Source organism: Haplochromis burtoni, unplaced genomic scaffold, assembly GCF_018398535.1.
Source record: "Haplochromis burtoni strain Fernald_Lab_line unplaced genomic scaffold, NCSU_Asbu1 Contig_31, whole genome shotgun sequence".
Classification (NCBI taxonomy): Eukaryota; Metazoa; Chordata; class Actinopteri; order Cichliformes; family Cichlidae; genus Haplochromis; species Haplochromis burtoni.
The window spans coordinates 728740-751290 of record NW_024582392.1 but is presented as its reverse complement, the minus strand read 5'-3'; the positions used below and the strand labels follow the sequence as shown (position 1 = coordinate 751290).

Genomic DNA, 22551 nt, shown 5'->3' with positions numbered 1-22551 from the left:
CCGTTGTTTTCATTCCAATTCCGTTGTTTTCATTCAAATTCCGTTGTTTTCATTCAAATTCCATTGTTTGTTTTCAAATTCCGTTGTTTTCATTCAAATTCCGTTGTTTTCATTCAAATTCCGTTGTTTTCATTCAAATTCCATTGTTTGTTTTCAAATTCCGTTGTTTTCATTCTAATTCCGTTGTTTTCGTTCAAATTCTGTTGTTTTCGTTCAAATTCTTTGGTTTTTGATCAAATTCTGTTGTTTTCATTCCAATTCCATTGTTTTCGTTCAAATTCCATTGTTTGTTCTCAAATTCTGTTGTTTTCATTCAAATTCCGTCATTTTCATTTTAATTCTGTTGTTTTCATTCTAATTCTGTTGTTTGTTCTCAAATTCTGTTGTTTTCATTCAAATTCCGTTGTTTTCGTTCAAATTCCATTGTTTTCATTCAAATTCCGTTGTTTTCGTTCAAATTCCATTGTTTTCGTTCAAATTCCGTTGTTTGTTTTCAAATTCCGTTGTTTTCATTCCAATTCCATTGTTTTCGTTCAAATTCCATTGTTTGTTGTTCTCAAATTCTGTTGTTTTCATTGAAATTCTGTTGTTTGTTTTCAAATTCCGTTGTTTTCATTCAAATTCCGTTGTTTTCGTTCAAATTCCATTGTTTGTTCTCAAATTCTGTTGTTTTCATTGAAATTCCGTTGTTTGTTTTCAAATTCCGTTGTTTTCATTCAAATTCCATTGTTTGTTCTCAAATTCAGTTGTTTTCATTCAAATTCCGTTGTTTTCATTCCAATTCCGTTGTTTGTTTTCAAATTCCGTTGTTTTCATTCAAATTCTGTTGTTTTCATACAAATTCTTTGGTTTTTGATCTAATTCTGTTGTTTTCATTCCAATTCCATTGTTTTCGTTCAAATTCCATTGTTTGTTTTCAAATTCTGTTGTTTTCATTCAAATTCCGTCATTTTCATTTTAATTCTGTTGTTTTCATTGCGTTCTAACCCAGTACTAACACAATGTACCTAATTTAGTTGCCAGGGAGCTTAAATATACACATTTTCCTGTATTTGTTTAACACATTTTGCATTTGTTTTAGGATACTGTCTAAATGTAGATGGCTTATCTTTCAATAGGGTTAACACAATTCTACACTGTTGTCTATTAAATATAAATTTTTCAAAATATAATTTATGAATAATTATGCAAACTCTAGAAGGAAGCATTTTTGCTTTTATTGTGGAGCCTTTTTTTATAATTTGACCTTTTCACTCTGTATTAATTGATAAATGCAATATCTTAGAAATAACAAAAGGGACAAAAATATATCATTAACTCACCACACACACAGACACACACACCTGCAGACCCACATGCATCTATTCAGATATTAAACGTGTGTGAACATGCATTGTGAAATGGAGCAGAGCCCTCTGTCACATTAAATTAAACTGAGTCAGTGAACACTGTGATTCTATGGACACTGCGTGCCTTTGTGCTACACACACTCGAGTGGATTCAGTTGCTAAAATTTGCAAATCATCCTGTTTCTGGAAAGACCCTGAAGTCTTGCTCAGTTTTTCGTGAGGAGATCAGACAGTCTTCATATTGTACCTTTTTTGGGGAACAAAGGTTTGGTCGGTTAAAGCTATTTTGGCTTTTTCACATAACTGACCTGAATGGACAGAGAGCTGCGTCTGTCCTTTAGTCAAATTTGATAAATGTTTTCTTTTCAGATTAAAGTTACTGAAGTAATGGGATCATCTTGACAGATATTGGAAGAAAAGGAAGCTCCTAAGAAGAACTTGAATCTCCTTCGGGAAGCCTGAAGAACTGTTCCTGACGATTACTTCAAGATATTACACAAAAGCTTGCCTCAGAGAGGTCAGAGCATAATGAAGATAAAGATGGTTTTGACTTTCCGGTTATAGAGATGTTTTTTACCTCAAACAACATCCTGTATTTCCATTTATTTTTGCACATTTCATTAAATCTGCACTTCTTTCCTGTTTGTTTTTGTTCGTTTATTTTAAATCTCTTTGTGAACTTTCAGGATGTAGCTTGAGATTTACCTCTTCTATAGTTCTGAATTAAACGCAGGTCAGTCTTTGTGATGTATGTTTCTCGTGTGTCCTTTAAATAAGCGGCTACAGAAGCAGCAGAAGGTCAGCTGACGTAACACAGATGAAAACAGCTGATCTAGCTATCAACGTTCTTGTAAAGCAGCGGTCCCCAACCGTTTTTGTGCCACGGACCGGTTTATGCCCGACAATATTTTCACGGACCGGCCTTTAAGGTGTTGTAGTACCGGTACTGAAAAAAAGAAGATTTATTCATAACACACGTGAAAAGACCCAGGAAAACCGAGTTAACGATAAAAACGATAACAAAATAACGCTGAAAACCAATAAAAACCCTGAAAACCACACATTTCACACCTGAGCCTCAACTCTCGCGGCCCGGTACCAAACGACTCACGGACCAGTACCGGTCCGAGGCCTGGGGGTTGGGGACTGCTGTTGTAAAGGTATTTACTTAATCTGTTAAAATTAACTGAATCAAAACTGATGTGAAAACAAAAGATAAAAAACTTACTTGAAAATTTGAAACAATGCTTCTTATTTCTTACATCTTAAATATTGGAGGAACCTGAACTTTTCTAACACTGAATAAATTTGTTATTCACAAGAAAATCAAATCTGCACTCACAAAGCAGGGAGGCAATCTAACTGTCAAGAGCTATAGGAATGTTTATAGACATCTCAAAATACAATAAAAATGCATTTGATTAAAAGGGATCCTTTATTTCTTCTATTGACCTTACACTATGTTTGCAAAATAAACAACCCAAAAACCATTCTCTAAGTAACACGAGCTGTTTTGTAATTCCCAAAGATGCTAAAATACGAGCATTCGTGCCTCCGCAGTGCAGTGAGCTGGCTTCACTTACTACGTATTTCTGCTGTGGCGTACTTTGGGATCATAGAGTCAGTCGTGAGCTCTGGATGAAGGATGCAGCCATGTGTGTACGCATCCATGGGCAGACCATCCAGTAGCTGACGGTACTGCTGCACACGATCGTAGAGAGGCGAGTCTGCGTCAGGGATCAGCTGAGCCACTGTGTCTGTGTGAGTAAGACAAGAGCATGAAAAAGAGAAAACATTTTTACAGGAATACAAACTGGGCAAAATGTAGTGAATCATAATTACATGCTGCAGAGCATTATTCTGTGGACTTTTTCTTAATCTGTCCAAAACCCCCAAGGTCTCTAAGCAACCACAGAAACCCAGAATAACACAGTTGTGCCAGATTCAGCTGTCAGACACACAACATGGTAACCTGGTAACAGGTGGAGGACTATAATAAACCACCCGTCACGTTTGACAAAGCCTGACATACTGAAACAATCTGAAACTAAAATTATAGACCTGTGGATGAATTCCTTTAGGAATTAGTTTACATCCATATCTGTTCAGGCTTATACACTCAGGTCCATAAGTATTTGGACAAACACATGTTTGCCTCTGTACACCAAATTCTTTCCCTTAATCCAGTCACCCTGTGGCAGTGCAGGTGAACATCAGAAAAACCACAGAAAAAAACTGACCTGTGTTTAGCTTCCTTTTATTTAACAAAAATTCCACTTGGATAATTGTTTACTGGTCAGGCACGAAATGTGTAAATTCTTTTGGCTTCTCAAGGTCAAGTCAATTCGAATAAAGTCACTTTTATTTTACAGTGCAACTGTGGTAATGTGACCCAAGTACATGTTTGTGCCAAATGTAAAGAAAATCCCTGAAAGTGTTCCTGACATACTGAGCTTTCAGAAATGATACAGATGTTAGGGCTGGAGGTGAGGTCACAGTGACCTTGATTACCAAAATCTAACCAGTTCATCCTTCAGGTGAAGGGAACAACAAGATCAACAACAATTTATGTTGAGTGAAAACACTAGACTATGGTATAACCCAAAGGTAGGCAACCCCGGGCCTCAAGTGACGGTGTCCTGCAGGTTTTAGATGTGTCCTTGGTCAAACACTGCTGATTTAAATGGCTAGATTACCTCCTCAACATGTCTTGAAGTTCTCCAGGCGCCTGGTAATGGACTAATCATTTGATTCAGGTGTGTAGACCCGGGGTGACATCTAAAACCTGCAGGACACCGGCCCTCGAACCCTGGAGTTGCCCACCCCTGGTATAACCACATGAGATTAAATTCCCGTTCCAGAGCAACAAAAACACAAATTAAACAATAACACTGTAATTAGACTCCATAACTTTGTTACATCATCCGCCTACTGACTCAATCTGTTCTGCTTACCTGCCGTTACAAGAAAAAAGCTGCATTATTATTATTATTATTATTATTATTATGATAGTGAATTATTATAGACTTTCTTGCAGACAGTTGCAGAAAAGATGGATTTCACTCTCATCAAGTTTTCATCCAACAGCTTATTAAGGCTTTGTTGCTAAGAAAATATAAAAGATGGAGGTACCTTCTCCATCCAAGACAACTTGGAGATGCTTTAAGCCTACATACTTTTTAAAGGCATACAGGACTCTGCTTGCAAAAAGACCTTGGTTCCAGTTCCTGGTAACTATATTCTCTCGGTCGCTACTGTCAGGTCAAAATGAATAAAACATTAACTCCGTTTTATAAATTATGTTCACAGAATAAACATAAATGAAGGTAATCTGGAATAGACTCATGATTATATCCCGTGAGTATGTAGTTTTTCTCTTTTACACCTGTTTTTAAAACACTAAGTTAATGATGGCAAAAAAAACACCAACCTGGAGGATTAAAAAAAGAGCCCAGAGACTCCAAAATATCTTGTGACCCAAAGAGGAGTCGGGTTGTTTGGAGAGTTTTCTCTTTTAGTGACTTTAGCTCAGGCAGGTCCTCCTCACACAGCGACAGGGAAGCACGTGAGGCATGTTGATTTTGTTTCCTGTTAAAGACTGATTATCAACATGTGCCAAATATTTTGTTACCAGAATTTAAGAGTGGATTTTTTCTGCCTGCTATCATATTAAAATGTTTTATATTGTCTATCCTTATAGCTACTGTAAACATCTAAAATGGCCTGCAAACATAAGCTTTATTAAAACAAAATACTTTCATCACATTTTCAGGCTGTAAGTCCAGTTTATTCTAACTATGCTGCACAAAGTGGGTTTGAAAAAATAATAAGATGAACTCTACAGTCTGTCTGCACCTTAACACACATAAAAAACACTTCCAACAACTTTTACTACCTCAGAGAGATCCCGCTTTTACATTTTGCTGCCCTAATTCTCGTGTCTGACAGCGCAGCGCCTGGCTGGGAGCGATGGTGTTCAGCATAATGACCTGCTGCTGAGATTCGGTACTGAAAGTGCAGAACAGAGGGAGCTTTTATCTTTCTGAAGGGTCACAGCCAGCCACATGCAGGGAAGGCATCGCTGACAAAACAGAGATAATCAGATGGGTGCTTGACGATGAGGAGAAGCTGAAGGAGGGTGGAGCTGCACGTGGCTGAGCTCCAGAGAGCTGAGTAATCAGTCTCTGGACCTGCATGCTGACCTGGGCATGCCCTGCAGTGGTTCTCTGCAGGAAGTCTGCTGCAGCACTGGTGATGGAAAGATTAAATTAGCAGCAAACTGTCAAGCAACTTCCCGACTGAGTTCATATATGTTCACAATGAGCATGACAAATATATAAGAACAATTTGGGCGATGATTGACATCTTTTTGCAAACAGCTTTTGCCCTGCTGTGCCTCAACAACACTGTAAAACTGTTGGCACTGCTCCACACTGCATATGCCTCCCGTTTCTGAGAAATCTGCCCTTTGCAGACCAGCTGCAGCCCACGTTGCCAGGATTCATTAGGGATTTAAAGGCAGAGAAAAAGCATGCCTGTAACTCATCCCCTCAAATTGACTCCTGGATGAAAGCTTCTGGATAAAACATGCATCAGACTTGTTTGACATTCAGTAGACAAAATAAACAAAACCAAAAAATGCAACAATAACAGCTTAACTAAATTATTAGAGTATAACTGGAGACTGATGAATGATTTTATATCTCTATGACTAACTTGCTCCAAAACAAGTTATTAGCACACTATCAAAAGACTAAAATGAAGTTAGCTGAATGAGATCATCAGACCCTGGGGTCAGCTTATGCACTCTAGCCTTTTATTACTGAGCAAGCAGTGAACCAGATCTTCTGCTGTTGAATTCAAAGCTCTAGGCGCTGCTCTAGACATGTGAGCACTAACTAAGCAGGAAAGCCATGAAGTTTTTCAGTTACAGACCTATGTCCCCAGGCATTTTCTGATCTGAGGCTCCCAGTTTGTTACATAATCTCTCAGCTGATAATCCTATAGAACGTGCCACCTACAGATACTACAGCACAACACAGATAACAGGATTCAGTGTATGCTTCTTAACATTTGCTTATTCTTTGAGCTGCATGTTTGCCAAGCCTGAATGTCTGTGTAGGCTCTCAGTCATCCAAGCCATGGCAGTCTTGAGAGCCTAAAAAGAAGGCAACTGTCTTTCTCTAGGTTTTTGAACACATTTAACCTCTTATCCAAGAGGGTCAGGACACCTTTTAAGGGTTTATTACCTGGGACTCTCTGCCACTTGTTTTAGAACTGAAGAAACTTTTTAGATGTCTTCAAAATGTCTTCAAACATGTAAAGAAATCCAGTTGCCTCCTTTTCAAGCTCAAGAGTCTGAATCTTAGTCATTACCTCACAGCGTACGTTCCTCCATATCCATCACAACTTCACAGCTACAGATGCCGCTTCTCTAAATATAGCTTTGATGGACTTTTTGTTTCAATCATTAAATTATGTCTCTTGTGTTTATATCTGTGTCTCGTTTGTGAGTGCCACAAATGTTCCCCAAGGGGTCACTCCAATTTTGTCTAATCTAATCAGCAAGGATCGTCTCAGTGACATTGGTGCAAAGACGTTGATGCAATGAGTTACAGTTTCACATTATAGTATGCACTGACACAGTCTGCACAAAGAAAACAGATGGCCTCCAATGGCTTCCAACAGTCTTTGTCACTCCAGCTTCCCAAACTGGGCGAATGAGGCCTCAAATTTTCTATAGCTCTAGTCAGAGATATAAGAGAGAGATGAAGCAGAAGAATCCCCTGTGTTGCATATCCCGCCCCCTTATAGGGCCGATATACTTTAATTTCAAGTGAATTTTATTACATTTTCTTAAATCACAACATCAATTGCCCCAAGGTGCTTTCTATTGTACGTTAAAGACCCTACAATAATTCAGAAAAAAAACAACAACAATCAGACAACCCCCCTATGAGCAAGCAGGCGGTGACAGTAGGGAGGAAAAACTCCCTTTTAGCAGGAACAAACCTCCAGCTGAAGACTTCAGGGAGTATCAACCATCTGCCGCGACCGGTTGGGTTGTGTTTATAACAAACAAACAGCCTCTAGGAGTGAAAAATGAAGCCAACATACAAGTGCCAAAAGTTAAAGTTTCTAAAATGTCCACCTTAAGTTGACCCCAAATGCAAATTCTTCGTAATAGACTCTCATGTTAAAAGGCCTGACTTTACAGCATTTTAAAATATGTTTATAGCTTGATACAAAAAGCAGTTTTGGCCTCTATGAATAGTTTCGTAAAAGCTCTAAACTGGGTCAAATTTTTATACCAGATTCATCTTAGTACTGCAGTTAGTGGTGTGGCAGCACTGATTGAGATGCCACATGTGTAATCAATCTCCGTCTGCTAGGTTAAACTTCTGCTGGAATTTTTGCTGCCTTCAGTTTTTACACCCACTTAACCTGTACAGCTGGTAACTCACAGAGGTGGCTTACATCAGAATTACAAATACTCATCCTCATCTTTATTGGTGATTACAGATCACAAACCTTTGGCAGAGCACGAGGTGGCGGTTGGGGGCTTGAGAGATGAATTAGTCTGGTATAGGTGGACTAATGCAAAAACGAGGAGTGCAGCACACATGCAATGAGCCGGCTTTGAATACTACAGTACCAATTTTTATAGTCTAACTTGGTACAATTAGCTAGTAAACATAACGAATTTTACTGGTTAACAACTCTCTCTCTGGTGGACTCTTTAAAAAGTAGATCTCTGTAAAAGGGCCTCAAACATGCACTTGATGGCTACATAAATATGTCAAGATAAAATAGAGAGGCTAAAGCTACGTCCAGACAAATAGCATCTAGACCCATTAAGGATCCATGAGGAAGATATGGAAATGAAAAGAACTTGGGGGTTTTTTTGCAGTGCAGCGTAAAGATGATTTTTCCTGCTATAGAAAGGATGCTTTAAGTTAAGTGGGACCTATGCAGCTTCCTTATTCCTCTATTATATAGTTACTGTTATCATGGTGGATGCTCATATGGCCAGTTTTAAATAACAAGGTCTTTGTAAGTGATTATCACTGAGAGAAAAAGCATTTTTTCTACCCATAGCTCTGTGTGACGTCAGAGAGAGGGGATGTTTCTTCAAGCTTTAGCAGTGACTACAGAAGCCCAATCAACCTACTGCCAAAATCTTTTGTTTTTGTTTATGAAGGGAAGCCAATAAAAAGAAAGTTTTAAAGTGAGAGCAAAAGGAGCTAAAACAGTGTTTTTCAGACAGTAAGCAGGAGAACTGAACGGCCACAGCAAGCACCAGATTAATAATACATGATAAATAGGGATTATTTTGAACTATGAATTATGCAACGCTTCTCTAATGGAGCATGAATGAAAATAATGAAAATATGCAAATGGAAATGACTCTGCCATCTTTAAACAAGAGAAAAGAAAGACAGCATTGTCCTACCTCCCACAAAGGTTTTCTCCATGTAATCTATAATCTGGTTGTAGTCACTAATGATGGTGTCTCCATGGAGGAAGACGGGCACCTCCTCGCCCAGGTTCAGCCTCATGAACCAGGGCTCCTTGTGCTCCTGCAGTGGCAAGCTCACATCCCTCTCCTCACAGACAAGACCCTTCTCATTAATGACGAGCCGTACCTGAAATTACAAAGGACGTGATTAGTCCAAACACATCCCCTGTTTTTTTATTTAATCACAACATGTATGTCTGGAAATATATTCAGTGGGTGAACATTTGCAATTTGTTACTAGACTATGAAGACAAAATAAGAGGACATTTCATCCATTTTTGGTTTAAGAAAAAAAAACTTGCCCACCAAAAAACTTGCCCACCAAAAAAAAAAATGTAAAATTAAACTCACTAAAAGCTTCCGCTCAGTTCATTACATTCCAAATTGCTGTACTGTAGAGAGAGCTGGTTGTTTGTGTGGTCTGCCAAGCTAATGAGATACACAGGGTGCTAGAGTTTGAGAAAAAAATCCAGGACAATCAGGATACATTACTAACGGCATGAAGGATAAGCCAAGGTCCATGGAGAGCTATTACTGGGAATAAGATTAATGAAAGAAGATGACACTTGGGGCATAAAGTGCTACATTTGGCGGAACGACAAAATGGGAATTTTGCTGAACACGGCCAGACATGGTGTAATGAAATAAACCTAAAGAATGTAGTAAAATAAGCATAGTAATTACAGCAGGACCAGTGGTTTTGGACACCAGGAACAAATCGATGCATGCAACTGAAATGTCAAAAAAAAAAAAGAAAAAAAAACTAAGCCTTTTATATCTCCATCAGCGTGGAAAAGAAACACTAAATCAGGGACTTCTATATAAAACCGCCAAATATTTCAGGTCCCTGTGTTATACTGCTGAGCTGTCCCTGGATGATACCCACAATAACACAGTCACCGTTGCATCGAGAGTTACATAATATTATTAGTCACTTCTTAGCAATGATGCCAAGTAGTTCAGCTGCTTGGGAAGCATAAAATTCACTCCTCTTACACTATACAATAAATGAACTTCATCTGCAGCTTGCTGTTATTAGGGATGAAAAGCAGTTAGTACTGCAAAGACATGATGCTACGTAATACATCTAAGTACACTTTTCTTTAAACATACGATGTACTATTTAAAAAGTCTAGTTGTGGCACTAATCAGATCTTAGTTATTAGCGTTTCCACCACCTTCTCTTATAATTTCATGTATCATCTTAGCGCCAGATATAATATTTTGCTAGAGGAATGCAACATGAAATGACGCAGTGATTAATGCGAAACTGCTCTTCTGATGGCACCTGGGGCCCATAGAATCCTATGTTAAAATTTGACACTATTTTACACCCTCTAAAACAATGTTTATGCCTTCAACGCTGCTTAATGTTGCTTGAGAGGCACTGCAAGCTCACTTTCAGTCTTCAAAACTCACTTTCTGGTATTTTATTAGCCTGTCAGTTACTATTACCTTTGTGTCTGTGCACCACACCTGTACCGTTTATTGATAAAACCTGCTAACAAAGCTTGCTAGCTTTAGTTGACAGCGTAGCACTTCACCCTCTCTTACAGCTGACATCACAGCAGCTAACAGTGAGGCTTAAAATTGCACCACCTAAATTCCATAAAGCGTGAATAAAGTAACAGGGACTACTTTTCCACAGTGTCCACAGCTGTCCGAGTGCCCATTCCCAACTGAGATTAATGCCAACCTCAGAAAAGTCAGAGTCAGGAACCAGGTGAGTGAAAAACATTAGCTAAAACATAGAAATAGCATTTTTACACAGTTTTAGCTTTTGTTCAGTTTCACTAAATGTGTGTGTCTGAAGTTTTTTGGGTTCTTGAATGTAGCGATAACCATGTAAAAACTGCCAGAGACAGGCTAATTATTTTATGTGCACCTTTACACTATGACTGCATATGATTTCTTGGTGAGCCTTTGCAGGTCCATTTAGCCATAGCATATCTTTCTTAAAATCTCAGTATTTAAATAGATAAGTCACTGGTTGGTAAGTCACAGGTTTTTAGGTTTCTGTATTTTGTAATGTGAAAAACCCCTCTTATACAAACAAAGTGGACAAATTAAGTAGTCTGGAACCCATTAATTCAGGAGACACAACAGCAGCTGTCTGGCTGAACATAGTGGACTACATTTAATCAAATTCCGGGTCTTACTATTGTTTCAGTCAATCCCTCCCTCAAGTTCTTAAGTCCTATTTTTCTTCTGTCAGTAAAACCTCCACAACTAACGAGCCAAACTGAACAAACATGAGGTTCTATGGCTCTGTTGAGAGACGTCTGTCCCCATCAGGACAGACTGAGTAATAAAGAGATATAATCCATCTAATCAAACTTGAAATTGGGGGCGGGGAATCAGCCTTACAGAAATGATACTCTGACATTTATTTTACTAAACCTGCTCTTGATCATTCTGAAATGCACCAAACTTGATCAAATGTATAAAGCAAAGCTGCACCCATTTTAATCATAGTAGGGCCAAGTAAGCCAAGTTTGACGTTCTCAAAATGGCAGCAGTTCGAATTTTAATAAATGATATGGCCTGGTCCCAGAACAGAGGATTTTACTGGGAACAGGTAAAGAAAGGTCCCAGAAAATAATTTATTTCCCTTTATATATTTTTATATTTTGTCTCATTGCGTTAATCCTATCGCAACCCTTGAGGATGAGATTTTAGAAACTAAATAGCTCCAATTCGACCAGCTGTGTGTGTGTGTGTGTGTGTGTGTGTGTGTGTGTGTGTGAGTTAAAAAGTTTTAAGAAAAGCTTCTTTCGTTTAACACATTATAACCAGGTGGCACTTGCTTTGTTGTGTTTGTTTTTAAATCTTTAGTGTTATTTTTGCAGGAACTATTTACATTCCTTGTATCGTACTGTATGTGGTTTGGTTTTCATGTGGTTTGGTGTTTCTTTTAGCACCTACTTCAGGGGTAGGTACTCTCCAAAACAAGACAAACCTCTGAGTAATGTAAGTATACAACGACTGGTCTGGACATAAACTTCCATGCAAGTTTCACTGTTACTCTTGAGCCTTACGTCTGATTACAGCCTTAACATGAGTTTATGTTTGGTGTTTATATCAGAGTCAAAATTAGAATCTGCTTTTTATCATTATGTCAAAAGCACAACTAAATTATATGCTTCCCTATATCACTTTCACGCATAGTGGTCACTACGTATGTTGTCGGACAACATACGTTTTGAAAAGTCTTTGAAAAGTACATGTTTGAAAAAAATGAAAAATCGTTTTTCATGCGTGAAGATGAATAAAAATACTTAAGAAAAAAATCCTGATTGAGGTTGTCATAATTCATGCATTAAAGGGTTAAAATGCAAAGAAAGCAAACTATCTTAAACTTTTAATCTATCTAAAAATAAATAAATAAACGAGTTTCTAATAAATCAGTACAGTCCAAATATAATTAGACTTTCCTTTTTAACAAATCTTAGAGCCGAGGCTGGATCAGGTGACCCTGAACCTTCCCTTAGTTACACTGCAATAGGCCTGGGATGCTGGGGGCTTCCCATGATGCACTCTGTGTTTTTTCTTCACTCACCTCTTTTCAGTCTGTGTGTTTATTCACCACTTTGCATTTAGTTATTAGTCATTATTAAACTCTTTTGTCCTCTCCCTCAGCACTCACCCAGTTCCTGAGCCTGGTCGTACTGCAGGTTTCTTGCTTTTAAAAAGAAGCTCTTCCTTCCCAATGTCGCCAAGTGCTAGCTCATAGGCCGTTGTCTGATTGTTGTTGCTTTCTCTGTATTATGTAGGGTTTTTAGGTTACAATATAAAGCACCTCAAGGCAACTTTTGTTGTGATTTGGCGCTGTATGAATAAAGCTGAGTTGAATAGAATAGAAGAGTGTTGACTTGATTCTTAAGTTGTCATCTCTGTTAGTGATTCCCTGTTTAGTTGTTAGTCTCTTATGTCTTGTATTTAGCTTGACTTCCTTTCTGTCATTTGTCTTGATCAGATTTAGCTGTTTCTTGTTGCCCACCTGTATTATCCTCCTTTACATCATGTGTACATATAGCTTCAGTTTCCCTTTGTCTGATTATCTGTTTGATGGTAGTAAACAGACAATCAAATAAGCTTTGACAGTGTTCACGTCCTAGTTGTAACAGTTACACTTGAATAGAGAGCACAGCAAAATATGGCATTGTGTCTGTTAAAGGTTTCAAAGAAAGTGTCCAGATACTCACTGCTGTCATGATATACTGCCCCCCACACTGAAAGAAAACAGCAGTTTGTTAAAGCCTCATCACTAAAGGTGTAAATTTCTACCCTGCAGACTCTGAGGTTGCCAGAGCTGTATCGATCTGTGCATCTGGCCTCTGTGTCACTGCGCCTTTTCTGTATCTATCATTACCATATTTGTTGTTCTCAAAATTCATCCCTGGTGTGAGGTAAATAATTATAGTGCAGGGCCACAGGATCAAAGTTACAGTGATGCTAGATATGAAACCGTATTTAAGCAAGACAATAAAGTTAAAGTGTGGTGCAAGAGAAGTTCGACGGTACATTGTCTCCTTCCTCATAAACTTGCTGAGGTATACACAAGCTTGTAAATAATCCCCTGCACATTGACGACAATGGAGTCGGCACAGAGAAATGTTGATCAGCTGAAAATGTGACTCCTTTATCAAAAGCTGCCTGTCTCGCACTGCCAGTGTGTTTACGAAAGGATTCATTTCTGTCTTTTCATACAGTGGAAAAACATATTTGGCAAGTCACAAAAGATTGACTAAATATAACACATCTTTCAAAGGTGCAACAAACTGATTTTGACCAATTGTGTTATATTAATGTGTAACATTTTCAGTAAATTTCTAGTGGAGCAGATAACCAGGTGCACGGCCTCTTAATCTCATAAAGGCCCTTCCCATCATCCCATGCTTCAGCTCACATAACAATAACACAACATCGTACACGTAAACATTAGCAGGTTTGTTGCTCGAATTTCTTTCAGCATCTGAGCTGAAACCCATGTGTTACTTGTGAAAGAGGCAGCGAGTTCACTGACAGCACAATCACACATGATCGAGGAGTCACTCCAGCTCCTCCAGCTCCAGGACTGAGGCGATAATCATGACAGTGAGCTTGGTGTTTACCCTCTGCTGAGTGACAGTCAGCTCAATCAGCAGCTCAGACTCGAGTGGCCATGAGCCAGAGATCCTGAGCTTTATAACTAACGTACAAACCTGAGACTGAGCATGAACTCAAAGCTGATGTGCTACAGTGTTTCTAAACAACATTTCTGACTTCGTCCTCAGTAATATGCAATGATGACAGAAAGGTAGATCTATGTGTTGAATCGCACCTTGAGACTTGAATTTTTAAAGAATCCTAAGAGACTGAAGTATTTCTCACAATAAATTAATCTTGTAGTGAAAATGGCCATCGCTGTTTATCAGACAGTAAGGGGTTGTCATCAGAATGCTCATTTTTCCCAATGAATAATTTAAAAATTTAAAAGAAAATAGTTGCAGTTTTACTTTTATGCGCATCAACTCATCTATAAAACTCCCTGACTGTACAAAGATACTAGTCATAGTCATGTAATCCATGTGCACACATTAGGCACAGATGATGGCTGATGAGGACAAAGGATGAAATGCCAGTTGCCATTGCATAGCTGAATCCACTTTTAAAGGGGCAGTTTAGCAATTTACCTTTTCATGTACATCAATTTACAGGTGTGACAAGGTGAGCAGCAAAGTCCAAATGTTTAATGACTTATGTGGGTCAAATCTCAAACTACTGGATCTAATAAATGTGGCCTATAAAGCAGCATGATAGTGGAAAGGGAAAGCTCCGCTTGTTCTTTTAGCATTTTCCTTCTCTGCGTCATCATATTAAATCTCACACTGAACAATATCCTCATCGTGTTAACACAGAAATGCAATTACAAGTGATTATGTCATGACCTTCACCTTTTCTACAGCGTTTGCATGCTGTCACTTCCGGTTTGTTTACATGTGAAAGAAGTTGTTTGTTATCCAAAATTAAACTTCAAGTATCATAAAAACTCTAAAGCTCTGGAAGTTCTTAAGGGGTTTTCTTGCACATTTGTGTGACAGATGTGCAATAACGAGTAATGAAACACAAAAGTTTCCACATCATTCAAAATCGTCTGGTGTCCAAGTCCAAGCTCGAATAACTCTCACGACGTCTTGCTTTGGTGGCCTCCTGAGGTCAGCTCCACTTCCATGTTAAAATACACTTTAAATAAACATATTTGCGGCCTGGTACAGATTGCAGTTTACGACTACAGCTAATTGCCCTTCGTGACATCAGATTAATTGCTGTAAATTGTAGCAGTTAAGCATTACATGGCTGCTTTGAGTGGCAGTTAGGCACCACCCGTCACTCAACATCTCAAAGTCTTTTAAAAATGTCTAATTACCACCATCTGTTATACTACGGCTTTATCTAGTGAGAAAAGTAACTCTTTAAGCACCCTTTCCATAAAATAAACAACGCTTTGCAAATAGCTTCTGTGCGTTGGTTATATAGGCCATGCACCCTGCTGTGCATTCACCTTTGAGTGCAATGACTGTCCTTCAGAACATATCCAGTTGACATTGGTTGAACCTCTTCCAGCACATAGAGAGTTTGCGCCTAAAGGTGAATATTATGGTTTTATAGCTCTAGCACTGGTACCATTCTCCTCCTTAGTGGGCCAAACCACTATTGTTGTCTAATTAGCACAGTTCTTCTAATGTCCATATGAGGCTGGTTTTAAAACTGAGTCAGTCCCCATAGACTCCCGTGTTAAAATGCCTAACTATAATACACAAATAAACATGTTTTCAGCCTGGATAATGAAACTGTTTTGGTCTAAGCTTCATGATACGAGAGTTGGCGGTGTGAACGACAAAAGGAGCTGTCGCCAATCATTGTCTGCTAACTGGAGTCACAGAACTGAACCTCTCCACCATGTTTATGCTATTGGTGCATCACAGATGCACTATTTGACAAATACTGCATGTTACCTACTGTCCAGAAAGTCTGTGGTTCAATTCTGGTGGGTGAAATTCCAGTATATTAGTCTGTTGTTTAGCACTAATTAAATGATAACGGTTTCTTTGCATTGGACCTGTGAAGTTGATTGGTTGTGTCACAAGTCATCGGTGACATCTCTACAACTATTTCACAGTTATACCGCTGCTGTGCTTCATACTCACTGCAGTGTTCTCAGTGCTAGCAAAGGAGTGGAAGTCAAAATGAAGTTTTCTCAAGAAAGTTTTATCTTTTTAAAAATGGTGCAGGATTTTTGTATAATCTGGGAATATCTGAGCTTTCATTGAAATATGGTAAAACCTGACATGATGATACACTGACGTCTTCAACCGAACCACGTCGGCTGCGCTTCCCGCACAGAGTTACAAAAATCGAGAGGTGCACGACCAGCCTAAGCAACAGTGAAGCGTGGCTTTCAAAATGAGGACAAAACATACCATGACGGCTGAGTTCATCTTTTACATACAGTCTATGCTTTTTAAATGCAAACGGGTTTAATGTTTAATTGTTGGAGCTTCATGGTACTGAATTCTCTATATGATAATCATTTATGTTTTCAGAATTATTTGTGTGGCTTCAATGCAAAATTTTATAAACACATGCTCATTTCGTGGGAGCATGCATGTTAATAAATCACAGGTAGACTGAAGGAAGGCATGAAAATAAGAACATATGGTGTGATTCAGCTGCAGAAGGTGGGAGATGGCCTTTGGAGTTTGTTTTGCACAGCATTTTGATCAATTATTTAGGATGTCATGTGTCAAAGCCCATAGTAGCCTAACCACGTTCACCAGCATTATGGGCAGATAATAGCCCCAACGTGTCAATCGAGGATGGAAGCAGATAAGATGTGAAAGGTGATCTATGCGGTGACTAATGATAGAACATTGATCAAACACACTACTCTCTGTCGAAGAAATGAGACCCCCGTGCTGCAGCGTTGACGTCTCAAACGGGAGCTCTGCCCAGCTGCAGGATGATATTCATATTCCGGAGGTATATGTGCAGGACAAACATGCACTGATGCAAACACGCTTTGGTCACAGCAGACAAACAGAGGCAGCTCCAAGCTGTAGCATCGTGTCATGCAAAGAGACGTGGAGCCACCTCCATTTTCAAGCTCTGCTCTTTTTTTTTACCTTCTGGGAGGTGAAAGATTGCGTCCAGTGGTACAAAACGAGCCTGTCTTTGTTGAAGGGTTTGGGCTCTGCCGCCGGTTCTTCGCACTCCTCCCCGTCTGTGATTTTGCCGTCTTCATCCATGGCTGAGATGGGCCACCAGCTACAGTTGGTAGGGGTAACATGGTTGGAAGACGCCATGACAGAGCGTTTTGTGCGTGTGGAGGAGAGGAGCGAGGAGGGAGAGGATGGAGAGAGAGAGTGTGTGAAAGGGAAAGAGAGCGAGCAAGCGAACAAGAGAGAGAGAGAGAAAGCTCAGCGGCTCGAGCGCAGCAGCATCACCGGTTCACGCGGCAGCAGCGACAGCATCCATCAGTTTGGGACAGCTCCGCGCTTCCCAGGGAAAAACACGCACACCCTAATCCATATGCAAATACCGACTTACTCGAGCATGCCGTTGTACTTGCAATTAAATCGATGGGTAACCGTATTACATCACATGATGCGTTACGCACAAACATGCGCCGTGGAAACCCCTCGCAGGGAGCGCTTCAGTGGAAGGTCAATCGGCTCCTGTAAGGACAATGGAGGCTGTGGGCCACGGTACGCACGCAAATTTTCATTGTGTGGAGCGTAGTCTGCCTATAGGAGCAGCTCATTAAATAATCAGAGGACTTCAAGTGCTTTTCTTTCCGTTACCGGGAAACTATTTGGACTAGGCCATGGTGTCAAACTCACTTTAGTCCGTGGGTGACGTGCAGCTCAATCTCGAGCCACACCAGTAAACCGATTACATAATAACTTTTAATATTCCGAACTCCTGATTTACTCTCTTAAAAAGGCACGTAGGGCCTAATTCCCCGTGACCGTAAAATCATTTAAAGTCTTCCAAAATTAACGGAGATATCGACAAAATGTGAAGAAACAAGGGACGCAACACAATAGAGCAACATTTGTTTTAATTTGGAAAAAAAACATTATCAACTGAAGTAGAAGTAGAGCCGTGCTGCACTTTCATGTAATACCAATTTACACCACAAGATGACGCACTGGGACAATCAATCCCCCCCATCAGTCAAGACATTAAAAATACTTTATTTACAGTTGCTAAGTAAACTGAGGTAAAGCTAAAATTAAATGCCCAGATAAAAACAACATACATCCCAAAATATTTCAACACACCCCAACTTAAAGAACTGGACACTGGTGAGGACAGTTTTTGTTAAAATATACAGCGAGCATTTAGAAAAAGTAATGTAGAAGTTCACAGTAAATACGTTGACCAGATCCTAATTTTATTTATTTTATTTATTTTATTTATTTATTTATTTTTAATCTAAAACCATCTGTCCAATAAGAAGATAAAACTTACAACAACAGAAGTTATTACTTCTTGTTAATATTTTTCTCACTTAATGGGTGATTCATCTTTTACATAAAATAAGTCATGCTCCAAGAATATTTCCAAATTGTTTTTTCCCACATTTGTGAGTCAGATCAAAGTGAAAAAGCACAAAAAAACTTCACACGCAGATGGTTTTGTAATTAAACATACCAGTGTTATTTCTTTATGAAACAATGTGCCTATAGATCTAGGCATCCATCCTTTTTGTCTCCTGTGGAATAAAACTGGCCTCGACACACCAAGAATAGAAATGGATTTTATGGAAACAGAATGAAGTAATTAGGCAGCATAGTGGTTCGCACTGTCACTTCATAATAAGAAGATCCCTGGGGCCTTTCTGTGTGCATTTTGCATGTTTTCCCTGTTCCTGTGTGGGTTCTATGTGGGTAATAGTGGAATGAATAGTGGAATTGTACAGTGCTTTGAGGGCCCCGAAAAGAGCTATATAAATGCAATCCATTATTATTATTATTTGTGAACTATGCTTAAAAGCCAGGCCTGTGCCAGGAAACCAACCAATTTAAATGAGCTCTATCAATTGTGCCACGAAGAGTTGTGAAATATCCAGTCAGAATTATTCCAGATGCTTGTTGATGGCTACCAAAGCATGTAGCTGAGGTGCAGTTTCTTAAGGCAGGGATGTCAAACTCATTTTACATCAAGGGCCACATACAGCTCACGTATATATCAGTTTTTTTACCACCCCCCACATACAGACCAGTGAAACTCCACTTTCTGTCAGTGTAAAGACGTTTAACTCATCTACAAGTCTTAAGATAAGAATAAATAAAGGAATGATAAAGAAATGCTGCTGTAGTAAATGAAAGAACTGTCAGCAGGACTTTATTTTTTAAAAAAAAGGAGAATGTTTATGTGTTACTTTATTACTGTAAACATAACTAAAACATAGCAACTAAGAGTTAAAAGTTTTTCCTCTAAAGTTATCCAGTCAACTGGACTGGAGTCTTTGCTGGGCCAATTCTGGCCCCCAGGCCTTGTGTTTGACCCCTGTTCTAAAGGACATTTAATTATCAGTGGGTGTGCATGTATACTTTTGATCCTGTGTAAATTATAGAAAGTTTCAAATTCACACTTTTCCACCTAATTTTAAAGTCATAAAAGAAGTATGCTGTACGATGATTCCAGTCTGGAAAAAGAAGAGTTCAAATTAAAAGCCCAAACTAACCATGACGTCCATTTGTGGATGTAAACGTTTGACCACAACTAATTGAAATTAATCCCAACCCTGGAAATAAATACATAATTTCTTTGCTTTTTGACTTAATTAGCATTGAGATTAGAAATATATTATTGGTTTTACAAAAAAAAAATATGTTAGACATCCTGCAGCACTGTAAACTATATTCATCTTTTTAGTAATATCCAATAACAGTTGACTTCTGTTTATGTACAGACGTCTACCTTAAGTCAGTGTGCTGATTTTTAAAAATGCTATTCAGTGTTTATTTCAGTGTTAGACACAACAAATAGAATAATTTGCAAAGCAACAAACACTTTCTTGTATGATGTTATAGTGTTTTTGTTCTTTTAAAGAGCATCATTTTTCAGACTTATTTATGCTACTCTGAACTGAATATGTGCTCTACCAAACTGACTGCATATGCAACAAATGCAACAGCTTACTATAAAGGCCAGTTCTCTGCAAAAATTCTAATAAAAATTGAGAAATTTTGAAAATGTTTTTATTAATTAGGTGCAAACAAACTGGAGTAACCATGTAAAATAAGGTGAATGATTGAGTGTAATCTCCAAAACAGCAGCTGTCATTGGCAGCCTAGCACATAGTTTGGGCTGGTTGTTCCATATCCTGGGGACATGGCTTGCTATAGAAATGCCAGCCCAGTCCAGAATTTACCAGAGATTTAGTCTGTCTCAGTCTCTGCTGGTTTCCTGCATAATCCCAGACAGACTCCAGGAAGCCAGAATCAGGGCTCTGCAGGGGTCTTACCATCTGTTCACAGTACTCCTTGTTCTTTTCATGACCTGTTTGTTGTAGCTCAGATGCCTTTCTAAATGCACCCTGTGAGGACTGAAGAGTTATGCACATTTCAATATAGTTTAATTTTTATCTGACAAAGTCTAAGCAATCCTGTCCCTAAACCTATTTTATTAGCTTGAGACTCTACAGTTTAAACATGTGTAACTAAACGTGTTTTTAAAGAATAAACTGGGAGGCTTGGGTCTTTGGTTTGACTCCTTAGAAAAAATATTCCACATATGATTCCTCCTCTAGGCCTTTCACGTGAGTTTATTTCAGTAATTATTCAAGACTGAGGAAAACAACTGGTAAATGATTGAGCCTGCAGCTGAGACAATGAGCTGCTAAAGAAGTCTGCTCAGATTCTTTCTGACTTGCTACCTCAAATAATAGAAGTTAACATTTTTCAGATACAAAAAGAGTAGATGTTCTTACCAAGACTTGAAAGCAGTTTTAAGCAGTCAAATTGGGTAACAATAATTTCCTAAAAATCACAGATTCATGTTCTGACCTTTGGAAGCAACAAAAACAGACCCCACTGCCCAATTTTGGATTCATTAGACAAAAAAACAACAAAAAAAAACAACAACCCCAAAACACTAGTTTAAAATGGCAATTGATTAATATCAAGGTCAAGCTATCAAAAGCTTAACATTGTATGTTAGACAGGCATTTTTCTACCTTTTTTATCTTAAGCAAAGGAGTATAAGTGCAAACCCTTTCCTTGTAATAGGATACTTAACATGAATGCACAAACACCGTTACTCAATTAAAATACCTGAGTACATATTCCTCTTCTACAGAACCCAGTGGTTCAATTGATTTAGGATATTTTAAGCCCAGTGTTCTTAGGCCAGTCTGCAAGACAATCTGCACCTCTATAACTTTTTGTCCGGCGCCATAAGCAAGGAATTCAGTCTGCATGGTAGATTTCCTTCATTACGTAATATGATACAACAGAATGAGAACAAGGGAGCATGGTCCCTTCAGACTGAACCGTTCTGTTTTAGTAATCAAAGCTGACTAAAGCTTAATACTGATAGATGCAGCTGATCAAGATATGTCACCTCACTAATGTTTCAGAAATATAAATCAGTGATAAACTGACTCAGATTTAGTTTAAGTTACAAACACAGCATACTTCCTTGTGCAGCCTTCATTCGTATGCTGGCTCCTGAAATTGGCACAGAGTCATCCCAAGTTTGACAACTCAAGTTTTCAAGCAAAATATGTTGTTGTTACCAAAACGCTCCAGCAGAGGGCTGAAGAGTGATACATAACTGATGCAGATCTGATGTCTCATTGGAAGGGGCATAAGTGTGAGTGTTTATGTTGGATTTGTTTTTCTCCTGTTGTTACATTGGCTCAGATTTTGGACACACACAAAAATTAAGAAAAAGAATTCATGGTTGTTCACAAAGTACACAAAGTCATACATCAAGTCTGGGAGTTAAAGCAAGAATCCATAAAAGGGGTACATTAATAAATCCAAGGTAAACACACAGAGCACAAGCAGACAATCAAGAATCAGGAATATATAACATAAACAGAAGGAAACAGAAGGAAAGAGGAATATATGCTCACTGGCCATTTTGTTAGGCACACCAGTTTAACTGCTTTTTACTCCAAATAAATAATCAGCCAACCACAAGACTGCATTTACACTCAATGCATATACAAATATAGACATGGCCAAGACAACCTGCTGAAGTCCAAATTCAACATCCGGATGGGTAAGGTGGTTTCAGTGACTTTGGATATGGCGTAGCTGCTGGTGCTGGTTTAAGTATTTAAGTGTTTAATTATTTAAGGACCTGCTGGGATTTTACCAAACAGTGCTCTCTAGGGTTTGCAGAAAACAGTTTGAAAAAGATAAAATATCCAGTGAGCACCAATTCTCTGTGTGAAAATGCCTTATTGATGCCAGAGATCGGACTCCTTTGAGCTAATAGGAAGGTACCAGTAACTCAAATAACAACTCATTATATACAGAAGAAAATCTCTGATGTACAACATGTCAAACCTTGAAGGAGATAGGCTATAATTCATACAGGTTCACCAAAATTATACAAGAGTAATTTGGAAAAACCAGACCTGATGACATTTGTGTTACCTCACCTGAATGGTAAGGTCAG

General features: G+C 38.7%; 1 protein-coding gene across 1 annotated transcript in view; it reads right to left on the bottom strand.

The window, feature by feature from the left end:
* The window catches only part of gdap1l1 (ganglioside induced differentiation associated protein 1-like 1), a 29778-nt gene extending 12215 nt beyond the window's left edge, over nt 1-17563 (bottom strand). Inside the window, exons 1-3 of the mRNA XM_005918769.3 lie at nt 17034-17563; nt 8803-8995; nt 2933-3106 (exon numbers count right to left, since the gene is read on the bottom strand). Of these exons, the coding sequence (XP_005918831.1) occupies nt 2933-3106; nt 8803-8995; nt 17034-17213 (547 nt within the window). The 5' untranslated portion in view covers nt 17214-17563. The remainder of the gene's footprint in view (nt 1-2932; nt 3107-8802; nt 8996-17033) is intronic.
* Nucleotides 17564-22551: the final 4988 nt, after the last annotated feature.